General features: G+C 42.6%; 1 protein-coding gene across 1 annotated transcript in view; it reads right to left on the bottom strand.

The window, feature by feature from the left end:
- Positions 1-2,495: 2,495 nt before the first annotated feature.
- The window catches only part of LOC134805336 (PHD finger protein rhinoceros), a 46,888-nt gene continuing 26,991 nt past the window's right edge, over positions 2,496-22,392 (bottom strand). The window contains exons 4-6 of the mRNA XM_063778667.1: positions 22,161-22,377; positions 11,261-11,450; positions 2,496-11,178 (exon numbers count right to left, since the gene is read on the bottom strand). Of these exons, the coding sequence (XP_063634737.1) occupies positions 4,064-11,178; positions 11,261-11,450; positions 22,161-22,377 (7,522 nt within the window). The 3' untranslated portion in view covers positions 2,496-4,063. The remainder of the gene's footprint in view (positions 11,179-11,260; positions 11,451-22,160; positions 22,378-22,392) is intronic.

Here is a 22,392-nt window from a genome sequence, read left to right as displayed (position 1 = left end):
ACAGAATGCTCTTAGTCGTTAAACTTTAACTCGACGTGAAACTTTTGGTCAATCTTGCAGTTGTCTGTTGAACTTTACAGAGCCTTGCTGTCATTACATGACATGTTATGTTATGTTATTTATTGATCTCATCTCTTGTGCCAAGTTTAGCTAGGAAAAAAGGAGGATTTCGAAATGTCTAGAAACATTCAATTGAATTCACTATAATAAGCAACATTGAGTACTTAATGTTTAATGCGGCGTAGTTAAGACGGGGTAAACTAGTTAGAACTTTACTGCCAAGATTGTCTTAATAAATGTTTGATAATCCAGTTACCACATATATAGCTTTGGCCCTACAGATCTATTTCGAGGGGCTATTCCGTCCACAAGCGTATATTTCTTTAATTTTCAATCGTAGGAAAAAAAACATCTTCTTTAGATTGCTGAAGCTAAAAGCAATCGCTGCTTTGTCGACAAAATTATCAATGTTGTTCGTTATTCGAGAAAAACGCTAGTGGACGGAATAGACCCTATAACGGAATTAGCCACATTGACCTTATCATTTTAAATGCCGATTCTCTCCGAAACATAATAAGACTGGCAAACACATAACCATACGAATCCTAAACCTAACACGAGTTTACAGGCATACAACGTTGACTATGCGATTGAGTATTGCCGAATATTGCACAAAACCTGCTCCTGACAGTTCCAACCAAATAAACATCAGTCAAATTCACAATACCGATTAAATGAAAAGACACAATAATGATAGGTAATATTGAGAGTGAGTGCCCGCCGACGGTATTTTAAGTGCTAACAACATTTTAAATTTTACGATGATCGGGTAAGTGAATAACTGTGGCGACACCTGACGGCCAAATTAGTCATTAGACAGTTTCAAATGCTTCAGTTTGAAAAAATCGTACCCGTATTTCATACTTTCTCTATGGAGGCGCGTATATCGTTTTCGATTTCCCCACCACATCCTCATTAATCTGACTGTTGATTACACTTCGTTATTTTAGGATTAGAACGAACTCTGCAGAAGCACTTCGAGCGGTAAATGCTTTAAGTACCCGATACTAATATGCTCATGCTTACCTCTGCAGATTAGTTCTAATCCTGAAAAACGAACGATAATATGTGGATAATTATTACAGTATACAAAGCGCCAATCTAAAACACGAGTAATTAGTAGAAACAACTTCATGTTCAGAATTGATTTCATAAATATAGTTTATCAAAGGACTGTCTCATTTCAAGCACCCGAAAGAAAAGGAAGAGTATAGTTTTCCTGGTTCTTACTGACTGACAAATTGGTTTGACCAACTATAGAATTAAGTTTTAATGCAATTTACAAATAAACATAGATTACAAAAATTCAACAAAATATTTGTCAGGCTAAATGTAAAGAAATATAAATGTAGTTTAATAGTTAAATTAAAACCTACGTGTTTCTCTCGGCCACTCCGATTCCGGACGGTAGGTTATCACTACACCTTATAAAATAAAGTCCCCCGACGCGTCTGTCGGTCTGTAAAAACTACTGAACGGATTTACATGCGGTTTTCACCTATCAATAGAGTGATTGTTGAGGAAGGCTTGGGTGTATAATTTGTTAAGGTTTTCTGTAACCCGTGCGAAGTCAGGGTGGGGCACTAGTAAAATATATTTGTTGTTAGCACTTGCGAACCACAAACGAACACTGAAGAGCTTCAAGCTAAACCGTTATGGAAATAATATCTAAGTTTCATAACACATCGCGAGGTGAGTTCCCGACCATCCGGCGCCTAACATTGTAACAAATGAAATCTTATTGCTCTCATTGTACAACAGGACCGCGCCGAGCGTCAAACGGAAAGAATGGCTCACTTTTACAAAGTTACATTGTATTAGCGCGCTTTATTTTGAAAAGACTTACCCCCTTATTCATAAAAGCGCTACAAACCTCAATCAGCTTAAATCGTTTGTCCTTGTGTCATTTTGACTTATGTATTTGTAAGAAAGGGATAAAACATAATTTAACTAAATCAGGCCCGTAAAGTTTTATGAATAAGGGGTTAGGCTACTTATACCTCTCGCGTCGAATGATGATCCCTATCACAGTTCCTTCATTCATCAAGACTCTTTTGGGTGGGGTTAATTTACAAAAATAGTACCGAAGTTTTATTAGAGTCGGAACAAAAAAAGTCTGCAGCGGATTTGATAGTCCACGCAGTGCAAGTGTCATTTATACGTCATAATTTCATAGAAGTTTGACGTTTAATATAACACTTGCACTGCGTGGGCTATCAAATTCGCTGCAGACTATTCTTGGTCTGACTCTACTTATATATAATATTTCTAAATAAATTAGTGTGCTAACTTCCAAAAAATGACAACATAGATTTTACGTGCCAGCTACTCCATATAAATGAACTGTCATAGAGGCCATCAGCCGCGAGAGGTACAGGTTGCGTTTATACTAGTACTGCATACGACAGCTCAGTGTATGAGTGTAGCTCCCAGCGCAACACTTCTTTCTCGGCGCCTGCACCCTTTTGAGCCAAGTCTATTGCAAATATCGACCGTTCGCGCCCCTTATTAAATTTATTCATATAATAACAATGTAATAGTGAGCCAGTTTATTTTGTTTTATAGAACCGTGTTTCAAAAATGCCCGCATTCAAAGAGTAACTTGGATTTTTATTCTTTGGTGAAAACCGGGTCTATAGGTTAATTGATGAAATTATGTAAACATGCGCGAAACGCTATCCAAATAAATAAAGGCTGGCGATGAGATTGGCTAACCATTTGACTATAATAAAAATTAATTATACTAATAAATACGATTCATGTGTAAAAGTTAATATACTTATTCCAAATAATGATTATATATACAATGATCAAACGCGGACAGTTTAAACATCTTATTCTGAGATTTAATTTGCGTACAGTTAAATAGTAATGATAAATACGTAAAATTAATTTTATATAACACAAACATAAAATACATTATTTAAAAAGTATTTAAAATACGTTCAGCTATCAGTCTCCGGGTTTACCATTTATATTTAAAATACAGTGCAAAAGGGTGGAAGTAAAATAACCTACTGTACCGATTCTCTTTTGAAGAGGAACGCAATGATAATGGTCCGTGCTAACTCTGAAGGTGCTGACAAACGAGGAATCATGGAATAGTGTCATCTACATCATTTCTGCGTTACCTACATATCTTTAGAATATCGTTCAATACTAAGCAAGTTGAGTTTTTTATTTATTTATAATTTATTTCTAGTTTAAATTATTTCCATTTATCTACTTATTGAAGCAAAAGACCTTGTGAGAGATAGTGCTTTCCATGAAGACAGGACCCATTCTTCATCCATCGATAATAATTAGTTAAATTAGTACGTAGAGATGAGGATGAGCCTGTTCCTGGATGGCATATATGGATATATATATATATTAAAGCTAAATTAAAGGTTTTAAACAAATAACTATTAGGCCGGACATGATCAAAATGAAACCCGACTTGTAGCACCCACATAACGATTTACTTTGGCTCTTTCGGATATTAAATCACTTTACTGTGCAATCATACATAAAATTGTTCTAAAACTTATAATAATAATGTGGTTTGACTCTAATAAATTAAATTTTGAGTGAAAAGTCAATCACATCAGCCATATTAATAAATGTATAGAGACTGAATAACCGTGTGATGTGTATTTGTGATAACTATGCAATTTTGAAAAATATATGTAATACCTAACTTCAATATTTTAATTAATTACACACATGACAAAATTAATGAGATTCCGTAAGAGGCACAAAGTAAAACAGTAACATTAACAAAAATATATAAGCTATGTACTATATTAAGATTTACTTGTGCATCACACAATGCACAAAACTATTATAAATCTTAGAGTAACTTTAAGTTAATCATTGAGCTTTCCATTTATACAAATAAATAGTTATAAAGAAGATGTAATATTTAAAAATATACAGACACTATAGTTAAAATTTTCTGTACAGAAATTCACGCTCGAGAAAGTGTCGCTATCACTGCTTAACGCGCGTTCTTTTTTTTATATCACCTCACTTCACAGTGTTTATTGACAGTAAGCGACAGCGGCTGCGCGGCGGCCGATGTCGCGGGTGCGGGGGCGGGCGTGGGAGCGGGCGCGGGGGAGGTAGCGTCGGCGGAGGTGGACGCACCCTCCAAGTCCTTCATCACGTACCCCGAGCCCTGCGAGCTCCGCGCCAGTTTTAACCGAATAGGCGTCACTTTAGCGGTCCGTATTTTATTGCGCATACCGGAGGAAGCTTCCGAGGGCGGGTCGATAGCGAGCGGGTCGGGCGCGGTGGGGTCGTACTCGAACGGGTCCACGGGCGGCTCGGGCGCCGCCGCCGCCGCCGCTGCCGCGCCGCCCGCGGCCGCTTCCTCCTCTTTAGTGCGCTTTATCTTTATTATCAACTTGGCACCACTTTCACTCTCACTGTTCACCACTTGTAACTTCTCCTTTTCCGATTTCTTGTCCTTTTTGCGCTTCCTCTTTTCGGCTTTGCTGGGTTTCACCTTCTTCGTTTTCTCGTCCTCCTCGAAGTCTGCCATGACCATGCGACGGTACTTCATGCTTTCGCGGCGCAGATCCTCGAAACTGGGTGTGACGGGGACGGAGGTGTGCAGTCGCTTCTTGGGCGGCCGGAACTGAAAGCCGACGGGCTCCTCCACCTGTTGGACTATGTTGGAGCCGATTTTTATTTTGATTTTAGGTGCGACCGGCGAGCTGGCGGGCCGCGGCGGCTTGGTGACGCGGCCGCGCCGCTTGTGCACCGGCGTGGAGACAGCGGGGCCGGCCAGAGTCGATAGTTTGGAGTCCTCGGAGGGGTCCACGTCGTCGTTCATGCTCACTTCCAAGTGTCGCAGCTCCCTCGAGAGGCCGCTCGTGGTCTTTCGTTTCTTCTTTTCCACGGGCGCGTCAGACTTGTAATCGTCCCGGGTGGGTATACTGGTCATGGAAGCGACGGCTTTGGGAATGGTGATGACGGCGCGGGCGATGGGAGGCGGCGCGGCCGGCGGCGGGACGGCTACCAGTGACACGCCCGCCGCCGGGTCGTCCATGTTCATGTCCTGCGTCCAGTACTGGCGGAGCAGCTCCTTCTTCCGCATGCGGCGTAGATTGGTGGAGCCGGTCATCATGGAGGAGGGCCCACCGACCGCCGCCATACCGACGCCGGGGTCTAGCACGGGTGGCGGCGGCTGCGGCGCCACCGGCGTCACCGAGCTGGAGTAGTTCGCGTCCAGGAACGGCCCTTTGATTTTCACTTTGAGTTGGTTCCTAGAGTCCGATAGGGACACTTTGGGCAAGTTAGGCGTATAGGTATCTTTCGCAGGCTGAGTTAGTTGAGCCGGCGCAGGAGAACCGGGGCGCGGCTTGATGGCCATCAGCTCGGAGTGAAGCTGTTTCTCGAGGTCCTCGTCTATGTCGGGCAGCTGCTGGTCGGCGGTGCCGCTGGCGAAGGCTAACAGATGGCTGTGGTAGGCGTCGGCGACCGGCGGCGCGGCGCCCTCGAACGAGGGGTTGTAGGTGCGCATGTCGACAGGCCCGGGCAGGACGGGGTGCACCTGCGAGAAGCCGGGCCCGCGCTCCGCGGACTTGAGGCCTGGCGAGCCGGGTGGGTCGGGCAGCTCGGGCGTCGGCGGTTTCGCGCCCTTGTCCTCGGCGCTCGGCGTTTTCTTCGCCGCCTGCGGACTTGACATCTGAGGCGACTGTGACGCGTCCTTGTACGAAGCCTCGGACTTTCTGTCATCTCTTACGTCTATTGATTTTCGCCTTTCTCGTAACGCTTTGAGATCTACGCCGTCATTCGCAATTTCTTCATTGAAGTCGTAGACTGTGCCGACGAGTTTGCTTTGTATAGAGTTGCCCGAGTAGTCATAGCCGGGCGCGCCCTGGCCGCGGGTCTTTGACCGTCCTCGGCCTCTCTGGCTTCGATTGCTCCTGTTGCTCGCTCGTTTATTACCTTTGGGCGCTTCACTCTGTTTAGGTGATATGGGGCTTTTGCCGGGAGACTTCCCTGAGAACTTGTTAGACCTCGGGGCTTTAGGTAGAATGGGAGACTTGGATTCTTGCGCATGCAGACTGAGCATGGCTTCATTGCTATCGTTGGATAATTTAGTGGGAGCTTTGCTGGTGGTCTCGGTCGAGTCGGCACTTGGGCTCGTGACGACGTGTATAGTACTAGGACTCGTGGAGCGCGGATCGACCGGCTCAGCGTCGTCGCGAGGCGAGTCGAGAGGTTTGGGCGTAGGTGGTGCAATCATAGCTGTAGTCAGCGCAATGTTTTGCGACGAAGATGTGAACGCTGCGCATAGCGTTGGGAACGCCGGCTTAGATAAAGGTTGCATGAGAGGAGCACTGGCGTAGGACAGGCCAGGAGGTGGGTAAAGACCGGGCCCAGGTGAGGGTAAAGTGAGTTGAGCAGAAGCACAAGCCCCGGCACCGAACAACGGCAGGGAACCCATGGAACTGAGGAATGGTGACGCGTCTTGTGGGTATGACGAATACTGATTCAACGGCATGGCAGGCTCAACGGGGCAACCATACGCTGGCAAAGGCGGGTATCGCTCGAGCTCCGGCAGCATATGACTTGTGATGTGCGCATCGCAACTATTCACGTGTTTCAAGTCCTCTGGTTTCTGCGAGCAGATTGATTCTTCGGATGATGTGCTCGAAGCGGACGACCGCCTCGAGATAATTTTGTTCTCCCTCCATTTCTCTTGGCTCACATATGGCGATGAGATGGTCGCGCAGTCGGAGTGAAGCTGCGAGTTGTTGTTATCATAGTTATCATGAACCAGGGCCATCGTGTCGTTGCTCGTAATAGAATGATCGACAACGGACAGTGATTGCGAATCATCGCTTTGCTTGGAAAGTGATACGTTGTCGCCCACCTCCGAAACGGATTGTATGTCGGATTGAACGGTCGCCGGCTCTTTCGAGTCTTCGTTGTACCGGTCGTATTTTCTATCGTTAGGTAGCTCGACTTCGTTGTGCTGCAAGGGCAAGTTGCGCCATTTTTCATTGCTTGTCATGGGTATTGGCTGGCAGTCTTTGTTGTCATGTATGCTATTTCTGCGCGAGAGCTCGTCCAGATGCGGCTCGTGGTTAACCGGTTCTAGGTCATTTGACGACAGTTTGGGTTCGTGAATATCGATAGCCGCGTTTTTGTTAGGTGGCGGAGTTTCGGGTCCTTTACGTGGGCTCCTGATATCGTCATCTCTGATTTCTTTGTCATCGTGAAGCGGCTGTTCGTCTTGAGCCTCGGCCTTCTTGCTGCTCAGTTGCATTCGCAGTCTATCGACCAGGTTCCGGGTTTCCTGAACGCCTTGCTCCTTCTCCTCCTTGAATATAAACTCTGGGTAAGTAAAAGGTTTGATCATCTCATCGTTGTTGAAGCCGTCGTCGATAGCCAACATCTCAAATTCGAACCGGTCGAGCTCGTTGTCTTTGCCTTGCGGAGAGAACATGGAACGGCAGGGGTTGACCGACGGTATCTTTGCACTCTTAGAGATCTCGACACCCTGCACGTGGCTGGCATCTTGGGCTATAAACTTCTTTTCCTCCAGCGTGGATCGCTTCCTCATGTTCCGTGGTACCGGGTTATCCACATCTATAGATTCTATATTAAACGTTCGGGCGTCCATGGGTGTCTTTGGTGACTTGATCATCATGTTTTCGTTCAAGTTAGCTTGTATTTTTGCGATCATTTTTATGCTGTTCTTGTCAGCCGCATCAGAGTCGAGCAGCTTATCTTCAGTCATGTACTTGTCATGGCTGCCCAATTTCTCTACAGGTGGCGGCAGGGGGCTGGCAGCTTTATCCAGCCAGTGTTTTTCATTCTCTGCGTACCTGTCATTGGCATGGAACTCATTTACTGTCCTTGGGCTCTTTTTGTCAACCGTTTTGCTCTTTTCTGTAATGTCTGGTTTCTTGAGTGGGGAACGACTACTGGCGGTGCGCGCTTCGGACGCATTTTCGTCGTCATGCCTGCTGAGTATCTTCTTTTTGGCCGATTCGCGCGGCGGTTCGTGTACTGTCACATCTTTCGACACCTCTTTAACACTCATACGTCTGTTAGGAATACTCTTATGTTTCAATTCGGCGCTCTTCCTAGGACTGGGTTTGGATGAGATCGGGTCCGCAACAGGCGACTTGATCTTATCTTTATCGTCGACAGAGACGCGTGTCCTGGGTTTGGGCGGGGAGCCCTTGACGGGTTTCGCTTCGACGATGGGTTCGTCTTTGATTTCGGGTTTCACCTCCTCGTCCGTTTTCCGCTCCGGAGTTGGAAGCTCACGGGGCTGGCTGCCCTCTTTGGGAGTTTTATTGGAGCCAGAGGCATATCCGTTGTCGTCTTTAGATGGTTTTCTCTGTCGGGCATCAGGCTTATTAGGCATATTTCCGCTTGAAGTAATGCTTCTGGTCCGAGCACGTGTGGCGGCCCGCGCGTCGTCGGCTCGGCTCGGTTCCTCTCCTTGAGGAGCCGGTGATGATACCCTGCACTCGGACCCCCGTTCGGAAGTTTTAAGCTTCTTGTCAGGGGCCTTGCGAGGGGACGTATCGGTGGAGAGGCTCTTTCCCTTTCTTCGTCGGCGAGGTCGCTTGGGAGAGGGACTGCCGGAACCGGAGAATCGCGACCCTTGAGAGCTTTCAGAATCACTCGAGGCACTAGTTGAAGACAATGGTCTTGACACCTTGTCGAGAAAGGGCAAGTCCACGGTCGGTCTAGTGCCCGGTGGTGAGAACATGGAGGGCTGCCGGATGGCGGGTTTGATTTCTCGCGCTTTGGCTGTCGGTTTGAGGCCTGGCTTCTCGGGTTCCTCTTCGGAGCTTGATGATGAGGAATAGCTACTGCTGCTAGAATTGGATGAAGAACTGGAGCTTTCCTTCTGGGGAGTCTTCGAGCTTTTACCTTCTTCTTTCTTAGGAGTGAGCTTCGCGGAGTCAGACTTTTCGCCTTCTTTCTTCTTATCAGTGTCGGATGTTTCAGCGACAGGCGCTTTCGTGCCCAGACCCTTGATATGCGCGGCTGCTTTCTTGGCAGCTTGCCTTTGAGGAACGTACGCTATAGTTTCTTTTTCAACATCCTTCGAAGACTTCTTGCGCCCGACCTTGGCAGGGATATCTTTAGGCGGTTCTTTGCCCTTGGATTTAATGGGTATTTTTGGTTTAGGCGGTTTAGTATCGTCACCGCTGCTTGGCTTTTCAGCAACTCCCTCTTCCTTTTTGCCGCCGGTGGTGGAGCGCATATTCTCAGAAGCTTTCTTGGCAGCCTGTCTTTGTGGAACAATAAGATCAGAAGGATCCTTGCTTGCTTGTTTTGAGAATTTGATATTTTCCTTATTTTTAGCTTCATCATCAGAATCATTACTTTTGATCGGAGTAGTCTTCTTTTCCCCTTTGTTAGATGGCTTTCTGCCTCTTTTCTTTGGAGCTGGTTTCTCGGCGATTTTAGTAGGGCTCTTCTTTTCAGGTTGGGTTGGAATGAATTCTTTCATGGCCGCCTTCGTTCTAGGCAGGTGTTGTTGAGAGTCGTTGTCTGGTGACTTGTCTGGTTTGGACTTGTCAGCTTTGGCCTTATCGGATTTGAGATCTGTTTTGCCGGAGGAGTCCTCACTGCTGTCAGAGTAAATGTTATCAGGAAACTTGCTGTTCTGTTGCCTGGTGGTCCGGATGGGCATGAGCTCGTCACTGTCGGTGGCCGAAGCTCCCGACTTCACAGCCTCTGCCATTTCCTTTTCAAGGTGTTGGAGCGTTTTGCTACGTGACCGGTCTTTCTTTATCCTGGATTGAAGCGCTTCATCCTCGCTGCTGCTCTCAACCAGCGCTTTGGACTGTGGCACCTTTTTCTTCTTCCTTTCAATTTTCTTGGGCGATCTTTTACCCTTACCTTTGCCGGGCGACACCTTTTTCTTTGGTGAACCAGAGGCTTTCTTGTCGTCGTCAGTGCTCGAGCCGATTGCCCGTCCGCGGAATCGCGTTGATCGTGAGATTTCGGGAGCACTCTCTTCACTAGATAACCCGCTGTACATGCTGCCGCTTCGCCGCGACCCATTTACGTAATGTTTCTTGTACGGATTTGACGATTTCGTGCCTTTAACCATGCCGTTGCGATCCTTCTTCTTTTCATCGCCGGACTCGGCTGGAGCGATACGAGCTAACATTTCTTCGAAATCGTTCTTATGGTCGGGAGCATTGGGATGGGAATACAACCTGTCGTAAATAGAGGGGCCGTGGTTGGCCTCGATTATAGCGGCTAAGTCGGGCCCGCTAATGGTCGGGTCCGCGGATAAAACTGCAACTTGTTTGTGGAAAGTCTGTTCGCGCATGCGGAAGAATGAGCGCGACAGTTTCTCGCGGCGGCTGACCATGTAGCAAAGGTTCCGCACACGCTCGAGGTCCTGCCTGAGCTGCACGAACATCTTCATCTTGTCGAGGTCGGCCTGCTCCTGGCGGTGCGTGAGGAGCTCGCTGTCGTCTGACTTGGGCGGCAGCAGCGGCCGGTTGCGGCCGGCGCGACGCTTCATCTTCCAGTAGTTGTATATGTAGTTGATGGCGTCCTGGTCGACGTCGAGCAGGTGCGTGCTCACGTCCTTGACGCTGACGTGCTTGTCGAACTCGCCTTCTATCTCCTGTAGCCTCGCAGCACGCGCCTGATTTTTCTCCTCCGACGTCATGTCCTTTCGCCGCTTGCGTTTCACCTCCTCCTCGTCTGAGCCGGAGCCCGGGCACTTCTCCTTCTTAGAATTAACACTATGCTTCTGACAGTATGAGCGCAGCTTCACACCGTCATCTGCGTTCTCGTCCTCTATTATTGCACGCATTTCTAGTCCATGTTTAAATGCACAAGTAACGTGATAAGCAGTCTTACAAGTCTTTACAGAGCACTGTATACACGCACCTTTCCGTTCGCGACATAGTACACACACGAGCGACCAGCGCGACGCCGGTATTGAGGAGATTTTTGTGATAGGTTCCATTTTTTCAGCACAACCTATAGACACTTCGGGGATCCAGAGGACGCAGCTGACGTGGGCCCACTTGTGGCCGGTGGGCGTACACTTCATGGCGCCGCCGAGGTTGGGGCAGAGCACACACGTGGGCCGAACGCCGTCGCCACACGGCCGGCACAGCCACTGACCTGAAAATTCGGCATTCGGTTTGAATAAACTTGGCCAGATAACTAAGAGGATGGAGTTGGTGGGACTTGAGTGGATAGTTACCGTCGGGTATGACAGTGATGCCGTAGCAGGCCTGGTGGACGCAGATGTTGCACGAGTCGCAGAAGACCATCTCGTTGCCATCCTCCGAGTCGGGCGAGCGGCACACGTCGCAGATTACGTTCTCGTCGTACTCTATGCCTAGGCCCTCCTCCGACTTCATGATGGCTTGAATTTTATCCCACGTCCGGACCTGAACAGAAAAAAATACATTAGTCATGAAAACTGGACTTCTATGTGTTGATGGTTGTTGTACATAAATATAAAATAAAATAAAAATACATTTCTAAACCAACTATTTAAATCAAACATCATTTCTAAATTTCAGTTCTAATTACCAGTGTAACAACTCCATGAATATTTAATATTATTTTTTTAAGTATGTATATTGATATTATTGATACAGCAACACTAACAGTGATTTAAGAGAGAACAACGACGAGACGGCTGCCCTTATACCGTTGGATGGAATGTTCAAATGCTTGAAAATATGGAGTACCGACCGTGCACACGCAGGCTGTAATGTGTGGATATATATGGAGTACCGACCGTGCACACGCAGGCTGTAATGTGTGGAATTATATGTGACACAGCTACAAATGTGCAAGTTGAGAAATGTTTCCAAAAACATGGAATAAATCTCGGAAACTTCTTAATTGACTACCAATATGAAAGATGGTGTCAGATGGTAATGTCAGTATACGTATATTAATGTTAGAGTCCGACTAGGCAAAGCTAATTCTGCACCGAGAACTTGACATTAATCATGACTTTGCCACACTTTGTCATTCATTACAAATGCCACGCAGAGTTAGCTTGGTCCGACTCTAAACCAGTCATGAAGTTAAGAAAAAAATACGCCTCGAATTTAATAGCTGAAGTAGATGTACGGCCCCATACATAAGGCTGCGTTTCTACCAGATATGTGCGAGGATGGATAGCGAGGGTAGTGTTTTTTTAATAACCAATAGAATCGCTTCATTTGTTTTCCTCGCTCAGCGTATATTAATTATAGTGGTTCTTAACAAACATCCCTCGCTACGCATCCTCTCTGATCTCTGGTAGAAACGCAGCCTTATGCGTTTCGGCTTATCAAAAGGTGAGGTTGAACAATTTGCGTCATCGAGTTCAGTTAGAACACTGAAGCACGACTTTTCAGACATCATGCCTCTTCTGCTATTAAACTGTAGTTTAAAAGTCACGGTAATTTATAAGTAATTTACCTGTGACGGGGCCGGCTCCTCCTTACACCGTGCAAGAATGCCCCCATATTCACGGGGGCGACACATCTATTATTCTTGCAATATTTACCGATATTAATTAGTACGATCGGGAATTAGAATATTCTAACGAGCGAAATATAGGAAACTCATGGAAAAAAAATACAGTTAAGAATTGGGATTGGCGGGATCTTGCTCAGCACAGGATTGGAAAGGGAGAGGGGAGGCCTTTGCCCAGCGGTGCACACAAACATAGGCTAAAAAAAAGTAATTACTTGATTTGTAGTTTGAATGATGGCACTGAATGAACAGACACTAATGGCAAAATAATTAATTTGCTTAATATACTTTTTGTCCATGCGTATCAAGTTTAATAACCTAAGCAAAATGTAATAACACCCAATAAAACCACCGCGGGTCATTATAGTTCGTTTTTTTAGCATTAGAAAAAAGGTAAACAATCTTGACGTGTCTTTTTATTGAAAAACAGTTTTGAAAAATAATTCACGTCAAATATGTAACAATTATGAATCATATACGATTATTTACATTATTTTGGTTTCATAAGTAATAGTTACTGATTTATAAAAAGCGTTATTCAATTAAAAGACACGTCAAGATCGCGTACTATTTTTCTAGTGCTAAAAAACGAACTATAGAAAACCACACAAAAAATATAATAATAAAAAATATAGTAGTAGTAGTAGTAAAATACTTTATTGTACAAAAAGAAACATAAAACATGAAAGAACACACATCATTAGTACAAAGGCGAACTTATCCCTTTCAGGGATCTCTTCCAGTTAACCCTTGAGCAGTTGAGGGAAAATTGGAGAACGGTAGACATAAAAGCTGTACTAAACGGCATAAAGATAAAATATTTAATATCCTACAAGATAGGTAAACCTATATCCTACTATAATTATGTACCTATATACAAAGTATGGGATATGAAATATAACAAATATGTAAACAACTATATATATTTAAAATATATAATACATATAATACATTGTATATGATACAGTACATATATACTAAAACTACCTAACCGCATACATCTTTTAGATTTCAAGTTCCGTCAGAAAGCCATAACTTTTTTAAATTCGCCTTTAGCGATGCGACCGATTGACACTTACGAAGAGAAGACGGTAAGGAATTCCATAATTTGACAGAGTACACAGTAAAAGACTTGTCATAGGATCGGTGTTTGTGTGGCGGGATAGCCAGAGAGAGATCTGCACTGGAACGGAGCCGGTGCCCGCTGCCGTCTGCTAAAAATTTAAACCTCTCCGAGAGATAAGGGGGAGAAGAGGGAGAGAAAAGGACGTTAAATAGAAGGGAAAGTACATGAATGTCTCTACGACGCCGATATATATATAGGTATTTATAAATATTAAATTTTCCCGAAACAGAAGCTCAACAGTTGGTCTTTTAACAACTTTTTCAACGCGTTTCGTTTATTAATTTTATTATCTTTTAAAATATTATTTATAAGTTACATAATACAGTTAAAAAAACTATTTCACAATAAAATAATGTTATTTGTTAAAGATAATAAGGGCCGAAATTTTAAAAGATCGAGAATAGTTGGCGGGGGTTGCACGGCACGCACGGCACGTCCGCTCTCCGTGCACTGCAAACTGCGTATGATGGGTGGGAGACGCAACGCCCCTATTTCCAACTAGCTTCGCCACCCACCGATTACTAGCAGCAGTAGCAGCCTAAATAATTCAGATTACTATAATATGATACCAATTTAGTTTTATATTCATCGCACTATTCGCACTTGCACTAATATGTCTGTACGATGGTATTATACTTTACAAGTCCGAATGTTCCCTCTAGTGCCTCGCACTCACAGTACCAATCTCAATCAACCAATAGAGCTCGCACTAACTGTATTTACTCTTTCACCGCAAATACTTCTGTATGCAACGAAAGAGACGCAATGAACGAACCGCGCGAGGTTAAAACTTTTGCAGAACTTCACTCAGATTGTGCCTAACTTACTAGTAAAATGACAACATAATGTACGGTGCATAGAACTTTGAATATATGTCTTATATCGTATTTATAAATACATATTTTGCGTTGCATTATATGATAAGATTGATAAGTCAGTTTGTGACAGGCCGCTCAGAGTTGACCTTACGAGTATATCCTGATGCCGCTACGCCGGGCTACGGTGTAGCACAAGTATAAACGTACGTTATAGTTGGTCAAACTAATTTGTCAGTCAGTAAGAACCAGGAAAACTATACTCATCCTTTTCTTTTGGGTGCTAGTACTAGTGTAAGACAAAGATAGTATGATTCTCTCTGTCTATGATTGAAATGAGGCAGTCCTTTGACAAACTATACAATTATAGCTCTTTCTCTGGGTCTATATGGACCTAACTGTATTAAAGCAACACAAAAATCAGAAATGACATCGAGAGACATTATTTAACACGTTGACACGTTTCAAAACCGTTAAAAGTGCAACGCATTGATATTTTACATAAATCGTTTTTTTGCAAGACAATAACGTCAGTAACATGTCTAGCAATGGACCAGCTTATTACTCACTGCATTATCCAGGAAAAATGCAGTACCGGCGGCCAACAATAAGGCCCAGAGGAGCTAATAAGATTATAAAATGTTTATGAAATTGTATTTGTGCAGTGCAGAGTGTAAAGAGAAGCGACTGGCTTGTTAATGTACCTTCCTATAAAAATGTAAAAGGCTTTCAACCTACACAGAGCGCAGTTTAGTGCATGTTAGTGTTTTTTATTGAAGACTCTTGACATATTGAGCGAAGACCATAAACGACTAAACATTATCATAGATCGGAGTGCCCTACGCAGCTCTGTGTGTCCATAGGAAGTTGTTATTTTTTTATTTATTTAATGTGGTAGCAAAAAATTGCGAATAAGAGACATGAAAAAAAAATTAAAAACAACAAGGCGTATAGGATTTTTTATTTGGTTTATAAAATATTTCTTGGCTACGAATTTACTAAAAAAGAATATAGCTACGGAATAAGGGCTCGTTCGGTATTGACTGTACGTGCAAGTCAGAATATTACTCCATAACCGTTCAAATGCCTAAATCCTGAAATGTACAGACGCAGTCGAAAATCATATGGCAGGGAGGGGTTGCAGACACTAAGTCGAATTAAATGGGGTGCGGAACAATGAGCTGGAAGAGTAATTGCAAATTCGGAACCTGCTAAAGGTATTGAAATATCTAATCAATAGGGACCAGAGGGACCTACATTATAATATCTAGAATATTAGTGACATATTGGTAAATTTAAATTTTAATGTTGTCCATTTTTTCCCATATATTAACATACCTACTTAAATGCCATTTTAAACTTTTATATAATTTGTATTCTACTTTGTAGTTTTTTTGTAATAAATTTTCATGCGAATCTCTTGATTCGCATCATTAAGATGTATTTCACTTGTAAATGCCTTGTTTATGCGTAGAAACGTACGTATATTTCAATATATTTACAGTACATATGGTGCTACTTTATCGCCACTCGTTGCGAATTTCCTATTTTTCGCACTTGTATCGTAACGTACTATTATATCATAAAGCGATTTAAGGATCTGTAGCAGGCAGGTAAGTGCTCAGTAAAGTCGGATCGATGACTAGTGCACTTTCCACGAAAGTGAAACTCTCCTGAGACGCCTTTTAACTCCGGTCCCGTAGCTGTTTACCCGGCAAGTACACCGTGCAAATATAGCCTAATTGCTTCTAACATGTGTCAGAAACTCGAACAAGTGTTGGGAGTAGTGGTGGTATCGTGGGTTAGTTCCCGATTCTCTTTTATTACTCGGATTGTGAATTGTGACGTCCTAAAGAAAATCCGGCGAAAGATGAATCCGACGAAACAAGCATCCGGCGAATCGGGAACTAACCATACCTATCGTGTTGTTTTAGTTATCTAGTTGTAACGTAATAAGAAAATAATAAACGTCTGCACTTTATGTTCTGGACCCCTGGCCGGTGCGAATAAGCGTACATAGAGACCGCATCAAATGAGATTCGTTAATATTCAAGAAATGGATATTACATTAAAAATAGCCATTAGATAAATTAAGAGAGTATAATGGAATTATTAAATTGTGAATATGTATTATTATTATTAAGTACATAAACATTCCTCAAATCTTATAGAGCTTATTTATTTGTCAACTTTTAAAACATCAACATATATTTAGGAACGCATTTTTATGTACATAACAGGTTTATTTACCGTACACGCTTGTTACTCCAGTTACCTATATGTTTTGACGAATGAGGACGACGTCACGTGACCACGTCTCCAAACAATCATAGTTCCCGACTTGAATTAATTTAACCACAGCTACGCAAGGGGCGTTTATTTTTTATGATTAACATACAATAAATTGTGTAATTTTTTTTTCCATAATGTCAATATCGAGGGAGGAAAATGGACATGTTTGTATGGAGAATCGGTGGTCCACTATCCATTTAAGTTCCCGAACACGAAAGTTCACATCGCGTAAACGTTAACGTGTCCAAAATCCAGCTCTTTAATCTAAACAAAACACACGCGTTTTTTCATTTCATACAAACTATAGAATCCGCTGACGACGAATTCCAGATTTGTTTTTTTTTTATAAAAGCAATGTTTGATAGTTCATAAAACACAAAGTACATCAAAACTCCAACCGCTCAAATATAACTTAAAAACAAAGAGCAGCGGACGGCGCTCTCAACCTGTTGCGACTGCAATCGCAAGGCACTGAAATCAAATAGCATGTCCAAACTAGAAAATACGGGGACTCGCATCGATCTCCTTTTGGTACGTAGGATGCAACCGGCCAGGGCTTTCCTAGAAATGGCTCGCTTTGGCACCCAACGACCTAAATTGCCTATATCAATAACAACCTAGGTTGATATATATTATTAAGAAACTGCTGTACCCTGATAGGATTTAATTAAATTAAAGTTTTTAATTCGTTTAATTGATTACTTTAAATAAATCAATATTTGTTTAGTAAAATTGAAACTTTTAATTCAAATGAAATAAACTCTGTAAAAAAAATGGTAAAGCAAGAAAACAAAGGATCGTTTGCCACCACGTACAGATAAATTCAGATTTTTTTTTATTAAAACCAACTTGTATGTCTTTCACGCTGTAAAATATTATTGCAATAAAATGAATACATAAATCGAGTTGAGACGCTAAATTATCTTCGAGCGAGCGCGGCAAGCGTGAGAGGCGACGCGTAAGTGACTGAGGCAGAAAATGCTATTTTCTAAGATTTTATAGACCCTGTGGGCGAAATACCTATCGCATCGAATCACAAAACGTGCCACAAGCAAATATACTAACTGCTCGAAGCTGCACCGACAATGACAGGACCGAAGTTATTTTCATTTTAGAAGAAAGACAAGTTAATGCCAAACTTTTATACTATTCTTTATTAGGTAGGTTACAGCTTCATTGTTATTATCCATTATCTAAATACACCTAAAGGACTAATAGACAACCTCACCTATTGTTTTATGTAAAACCCAATATTATAGTTGAATCATCGAGAGCGTGGAATTGCATATGTAGTAGTATTGTTTGTTTACAGGCATTCTATATTTGAATTTTCTATTTTCTTGTACTATCAGCATACAACCACTACAAATGCAATTCCATCTTCTCGATAATTCAACTATACCACGGTCACAATGGGTGTTCTAAGTATTTTCATCGACGACCTCGCAGTTTTCTCTTATATAGTAAAGATCACACAAGCGACGAACTGGCGCAACATAATATTCATAATAAAATAACATTGAAATTAAAAGAATTCCATCACAGCTGACATTTTCCAGACCGTTCGTTCGTTGCTGGGCAACATACAAGAATCTCATATTCCTGAGTACGTGCAAGCTGTAAAAGTAGGCGGCAATTTAAGCACACAATTATATTAAAACTACGGCATTTAAAGCAGGGGTTGTGTAAGGAATACTTTTTCATTGCGTGTATGTATCCTTTGTATCGCTTTTGGCGGATGAAAGGAGTGTTGAAATGAAAGGGGTCCTTTCAAACAGCAAACATAGGGAAAAAGTGGTTTTAGTTAAATCTCACGTTTATGAAAATTTTGTGAATAACAAAACTAAGAATTGGATTTGCAATATTACCTATAAGTCCTTATTTCTAGATTTCGGTAATTATTAAGTTGTTATATTTAACCCCAATAAGCAATGCCGTTTTTTTACAATCTGTAGCCCAGGGAAATTTCTAAAATTAAAGTTTAAATGCTTTTAGTGCAGCAGCAGTGCTTAAATAGAAGACGATTCGATGAAATCTGTGGTAAGTAATCAAATAGTATAAAGATACAGAAAATTCTAAAAATAACCGTCCCTACACTCCCCCCACCGTCACCCGCATTCCCCCTAAAATCGTCCACGTCACCGGGCATCGCCACTATCGCCAGTAGCAAATAAGATGAGTTGCATCTGCTTTTAGTAAAAGGTGGTAAAACTTGACAATTTGATTAGTTTGGATTGGATTGGAGAGAAGGCCAGTAGTTTTAGCGTATGTTCCATCGCCCACACTGGTACATAGGTGGACTTTATGCCTTTTGTAATAAGGTCCACCAATGTGGTTAGAAGTGTAGCTATTTGTATATGTCCGAAGGATAACACATGTCCAAAGGGTGTAAAAAGGGATATGGCACCCTAATAGATAGGTTAAAGTACCTGCTGTTTGGGTTTGTTCAAAATTATGAAAGGATTATTTTGTAAAATGCAATGTGCATTTAACTCAGAACTGGAATGCACAAAGTAAGTCTTGCATTTTACTAAATTCAAATATAATATTCTGATAATACAGAAGAGATTAAATGATTTTAAAAAATACGCATAGTTTAATAAAGTGGAGAAAAGAAGGAAATTCTTTGAAACTATTGTTTTTGAACGTTGCGCCTCGAATTAGGTCAGGAGGAATCCGCTTTTGTAGTTTTCTTTAGGACACCATCGCCCACTGTTAACTGTACATCGGTAGACCTTATGCTTTTTGTAATAAGGTCCATCGATGTACAGTTGCTGTTTGTACCTTTGTCTGCGAACTTTGTGCGACTTGTGCTGTCTAGGGCTGCACTGTATACCACCTGCTTTTGACTTTTATTCATTGTTTAACGATTTCGATTTTCAGTATAGTTTTGTTTTCGAGATTGCCTGGTTGTTTTGTGGACCCAAATGGATGTTTTCTAAATGTAAAGTGTTACTTATTCTAATCTTGTTTTAATGTTTTGTTTGTTTGTCCTTAGAATGGTTTAAAATAGATATGTGTTCATTATTTAGGGTTTATACATATAAGTACATAGTCAATTGTTCCCACACAAATAATTATTCCTGTAAAATGGTGAGCGCTTTTTATTTGTTACGATTTCAATAATAATTTACAAGCGAGGGCGAAGGTCTTAAGCTTAGGGAAAAATCCTAGGTCTGTCTGGCTGTTCTCCTCTAAAGGTCGCGATTTCACAACCGATTCTTGTGAAATTTGGGGAGTAGGTGCGATAACTAGATTTATATAAAAATTCTAAGACTGCGGCTCTCATAGGAACTAGTTTACTCACGCGTATCAAGTATGTCTTAAGGCCTGGCCAAACAGCCGGCGCGACGCAGCGCCGCGTCCGCGCCGCGTGATGGCGACGCGATGCCTGTTCAAACAGGGCGTGCGCAGATCGCGCCGGCCTCACGCTCTCAACACGCCCTCATCATCGCCCTCGACAGAAGCGGAGCGTGATAGCGGCGGGACTGCGTCGCGCCGGCTGTTTGGCCAGGCCTTTATGTAGTAGTGCTTCAGGTATATTCCGCGATTTGTCTGGATATAAGCGGATAACCTTGCGACCTAGATACACCGGCGAGACGTCCCGTTTTACCCATCTCCGCCACTCGATTGCTTCTTAACAATTGCTGAATTCCAGCTAAGCTGGGTGACCACATTCTAATTAAGACGAAACAGGAGCTGAGTTTTAAATATTTTAGGTAAATATACCCGTCTCGCTAACGGAAGCGGCACCTAAAAGTAGTGCGATAAGGACAAGGCGAAAAATCCTGCGTAAAAATCTCAAAAATCGAGGTTTCGTACTCCTCTGTTTCCTCCTCCAAAACTTAACCGATCGTAACCAAATTTGGAAATCTAAATGATTATGAAATTATCTGTGTCGGACCGTTTTGCTTTTTTGGCTAATTGATATCAGTTTTGAATGCCACGCCTCTCATTGCGGCATAGTCAATTAGGCCATTTTGGCCATTTTTGAAGGGCTCTAGCGCCTTAGAAAACAAAAATATCAAAAAAAGCAAAACGGTCCGACACAGATATTGACAATATTAATCTGTGTTGAAAAAATCATTGCTCTAGCTTCAAAAACCACGGAGGAAAACGAGGAGTACGTTTGTATGGAGAAATGACCACTCCCGTTGGCTTTTAAGCGATCGAATTAAAACATTGCTTCAATCATCGTAAACCCAAGTCAATTTTTGATCTTATGAATTTCCTGGGGGCAATTTTATGAGTATCCTATAATACTTTTCCAAATAGAGATATATCTCGTCAGTTCACGTTCAAAAGTTTCTAGATGTAATAGGCTACTTTCCTACTAGTCAAATCAGCTTCTTTTTAAGAACTATCAAAGAATACGCTCGTGATATGTACGCCATATAGCGTAGGCGCCGGCGCGCGCCCGCTCCGAGTTCAGCAGCTTGAGCCATGCGTAGAAATGGGTAAATACCCGAGGGCGGGTATTTACCTACCCGCGGGTAAATACGCAGGTATTTTCGTTTTTCTTCTAAATTTGACGTGTTTAATGGTATGTGAGATGTGAGTATAAATAAGATTAATTTAAGTATTTTTTTATAATGTTACTTAAAATGAATGTTCTAACTATTTACGGAAAGGTTGCTATGAGGTGAAGTTCGATTTTAACATATCAGTCCAATTATGAATATCATGTAAAATCAATTCCTGGCTTTCGGAAATGTTTTAAAACGATTTTAATATACATTAGAAAGATGAAAATAAAGACTACTTATGAATGATAATAAAAAAAAATTGTGCAGTATCACAACTTGGGAAGCTCAAGTCAAATACAGTTAGTTTTAGGACAAAAATGTATATAACCTTTTTTGTAGGAAATTCTGTCTACTTTAGTTTGTACATACAACACGTTTCGATATTAATGACAGATTCCAAGAAATATGAAAATGTTCACTTTTACCCCCCTCCCCAATGACACCCCCCGCCGACCGAAGTTCGAATGTGTATTATCAACGTATAAGTACGATAATTTACTCCAATCGAAATAAAATACTCTTATGACGGCCTTTTTTAAATATTTATTAACACTGTACTAAAAATTCTTTAGTTACAACTGCAAGTTTCATTAAACCACTTCATTTTAAATGACACATAATAATTACAAACACTAACTCGGTTTATATCTCCACTTTAACACAAATCGACATGTGCAACAAGAAATGAATCTACCCGTCCATTTGGGTAGATACGGGTAAATACCGGGTAGATGGGTATTTACCTGGGTGGGTAAATTGGGTAAATGCGGTGTCGGTGGCGTCCAGGTCGTACGAGCACGCTGTCTGAACTCGTGCTATTGCGTTGGTTATCAAGCGCTGTGTGTATAAACAACTACAACTAACCTCCAACTCCTCGATGACCTTCTCGAGCTGGTCTTCCGTGATGGGCCCGGCGCCGGCGCGCGCCCGCTCCGCGTTCAGCAGCTTGAGCCATGCGGTGTCGGTGGCGTCCAGGTCGTACGAGCACGCCGCCTCCGCGCGGGCGAGCGCGGTGGTGATCGTGTGCTTATCCGGCGCGTACGTCGCGTCGCGGCTCAAGTGGATGTACTTGTCTTTAGGCCTGTGGACGAAAATG

This window comes from Cydia splendana, chromosome Z (genome assembly GCF_910591565.1).
Source record: "Cydia splendana chromosome Z, ilCydSple1.2, whole genome shotgun sequence".
Lineage (NCBI taxonomy): Eukaryota > Metazoa > Arthropoda > Insecta > Lepidoptera > Tortricidae > Cydia > Cydia splendana.
The sequence above is the reverse complement of the archived record's forward strand: the minus strand, read 5'-3'. Positions and strand labels throughout refer to the sequence as shown.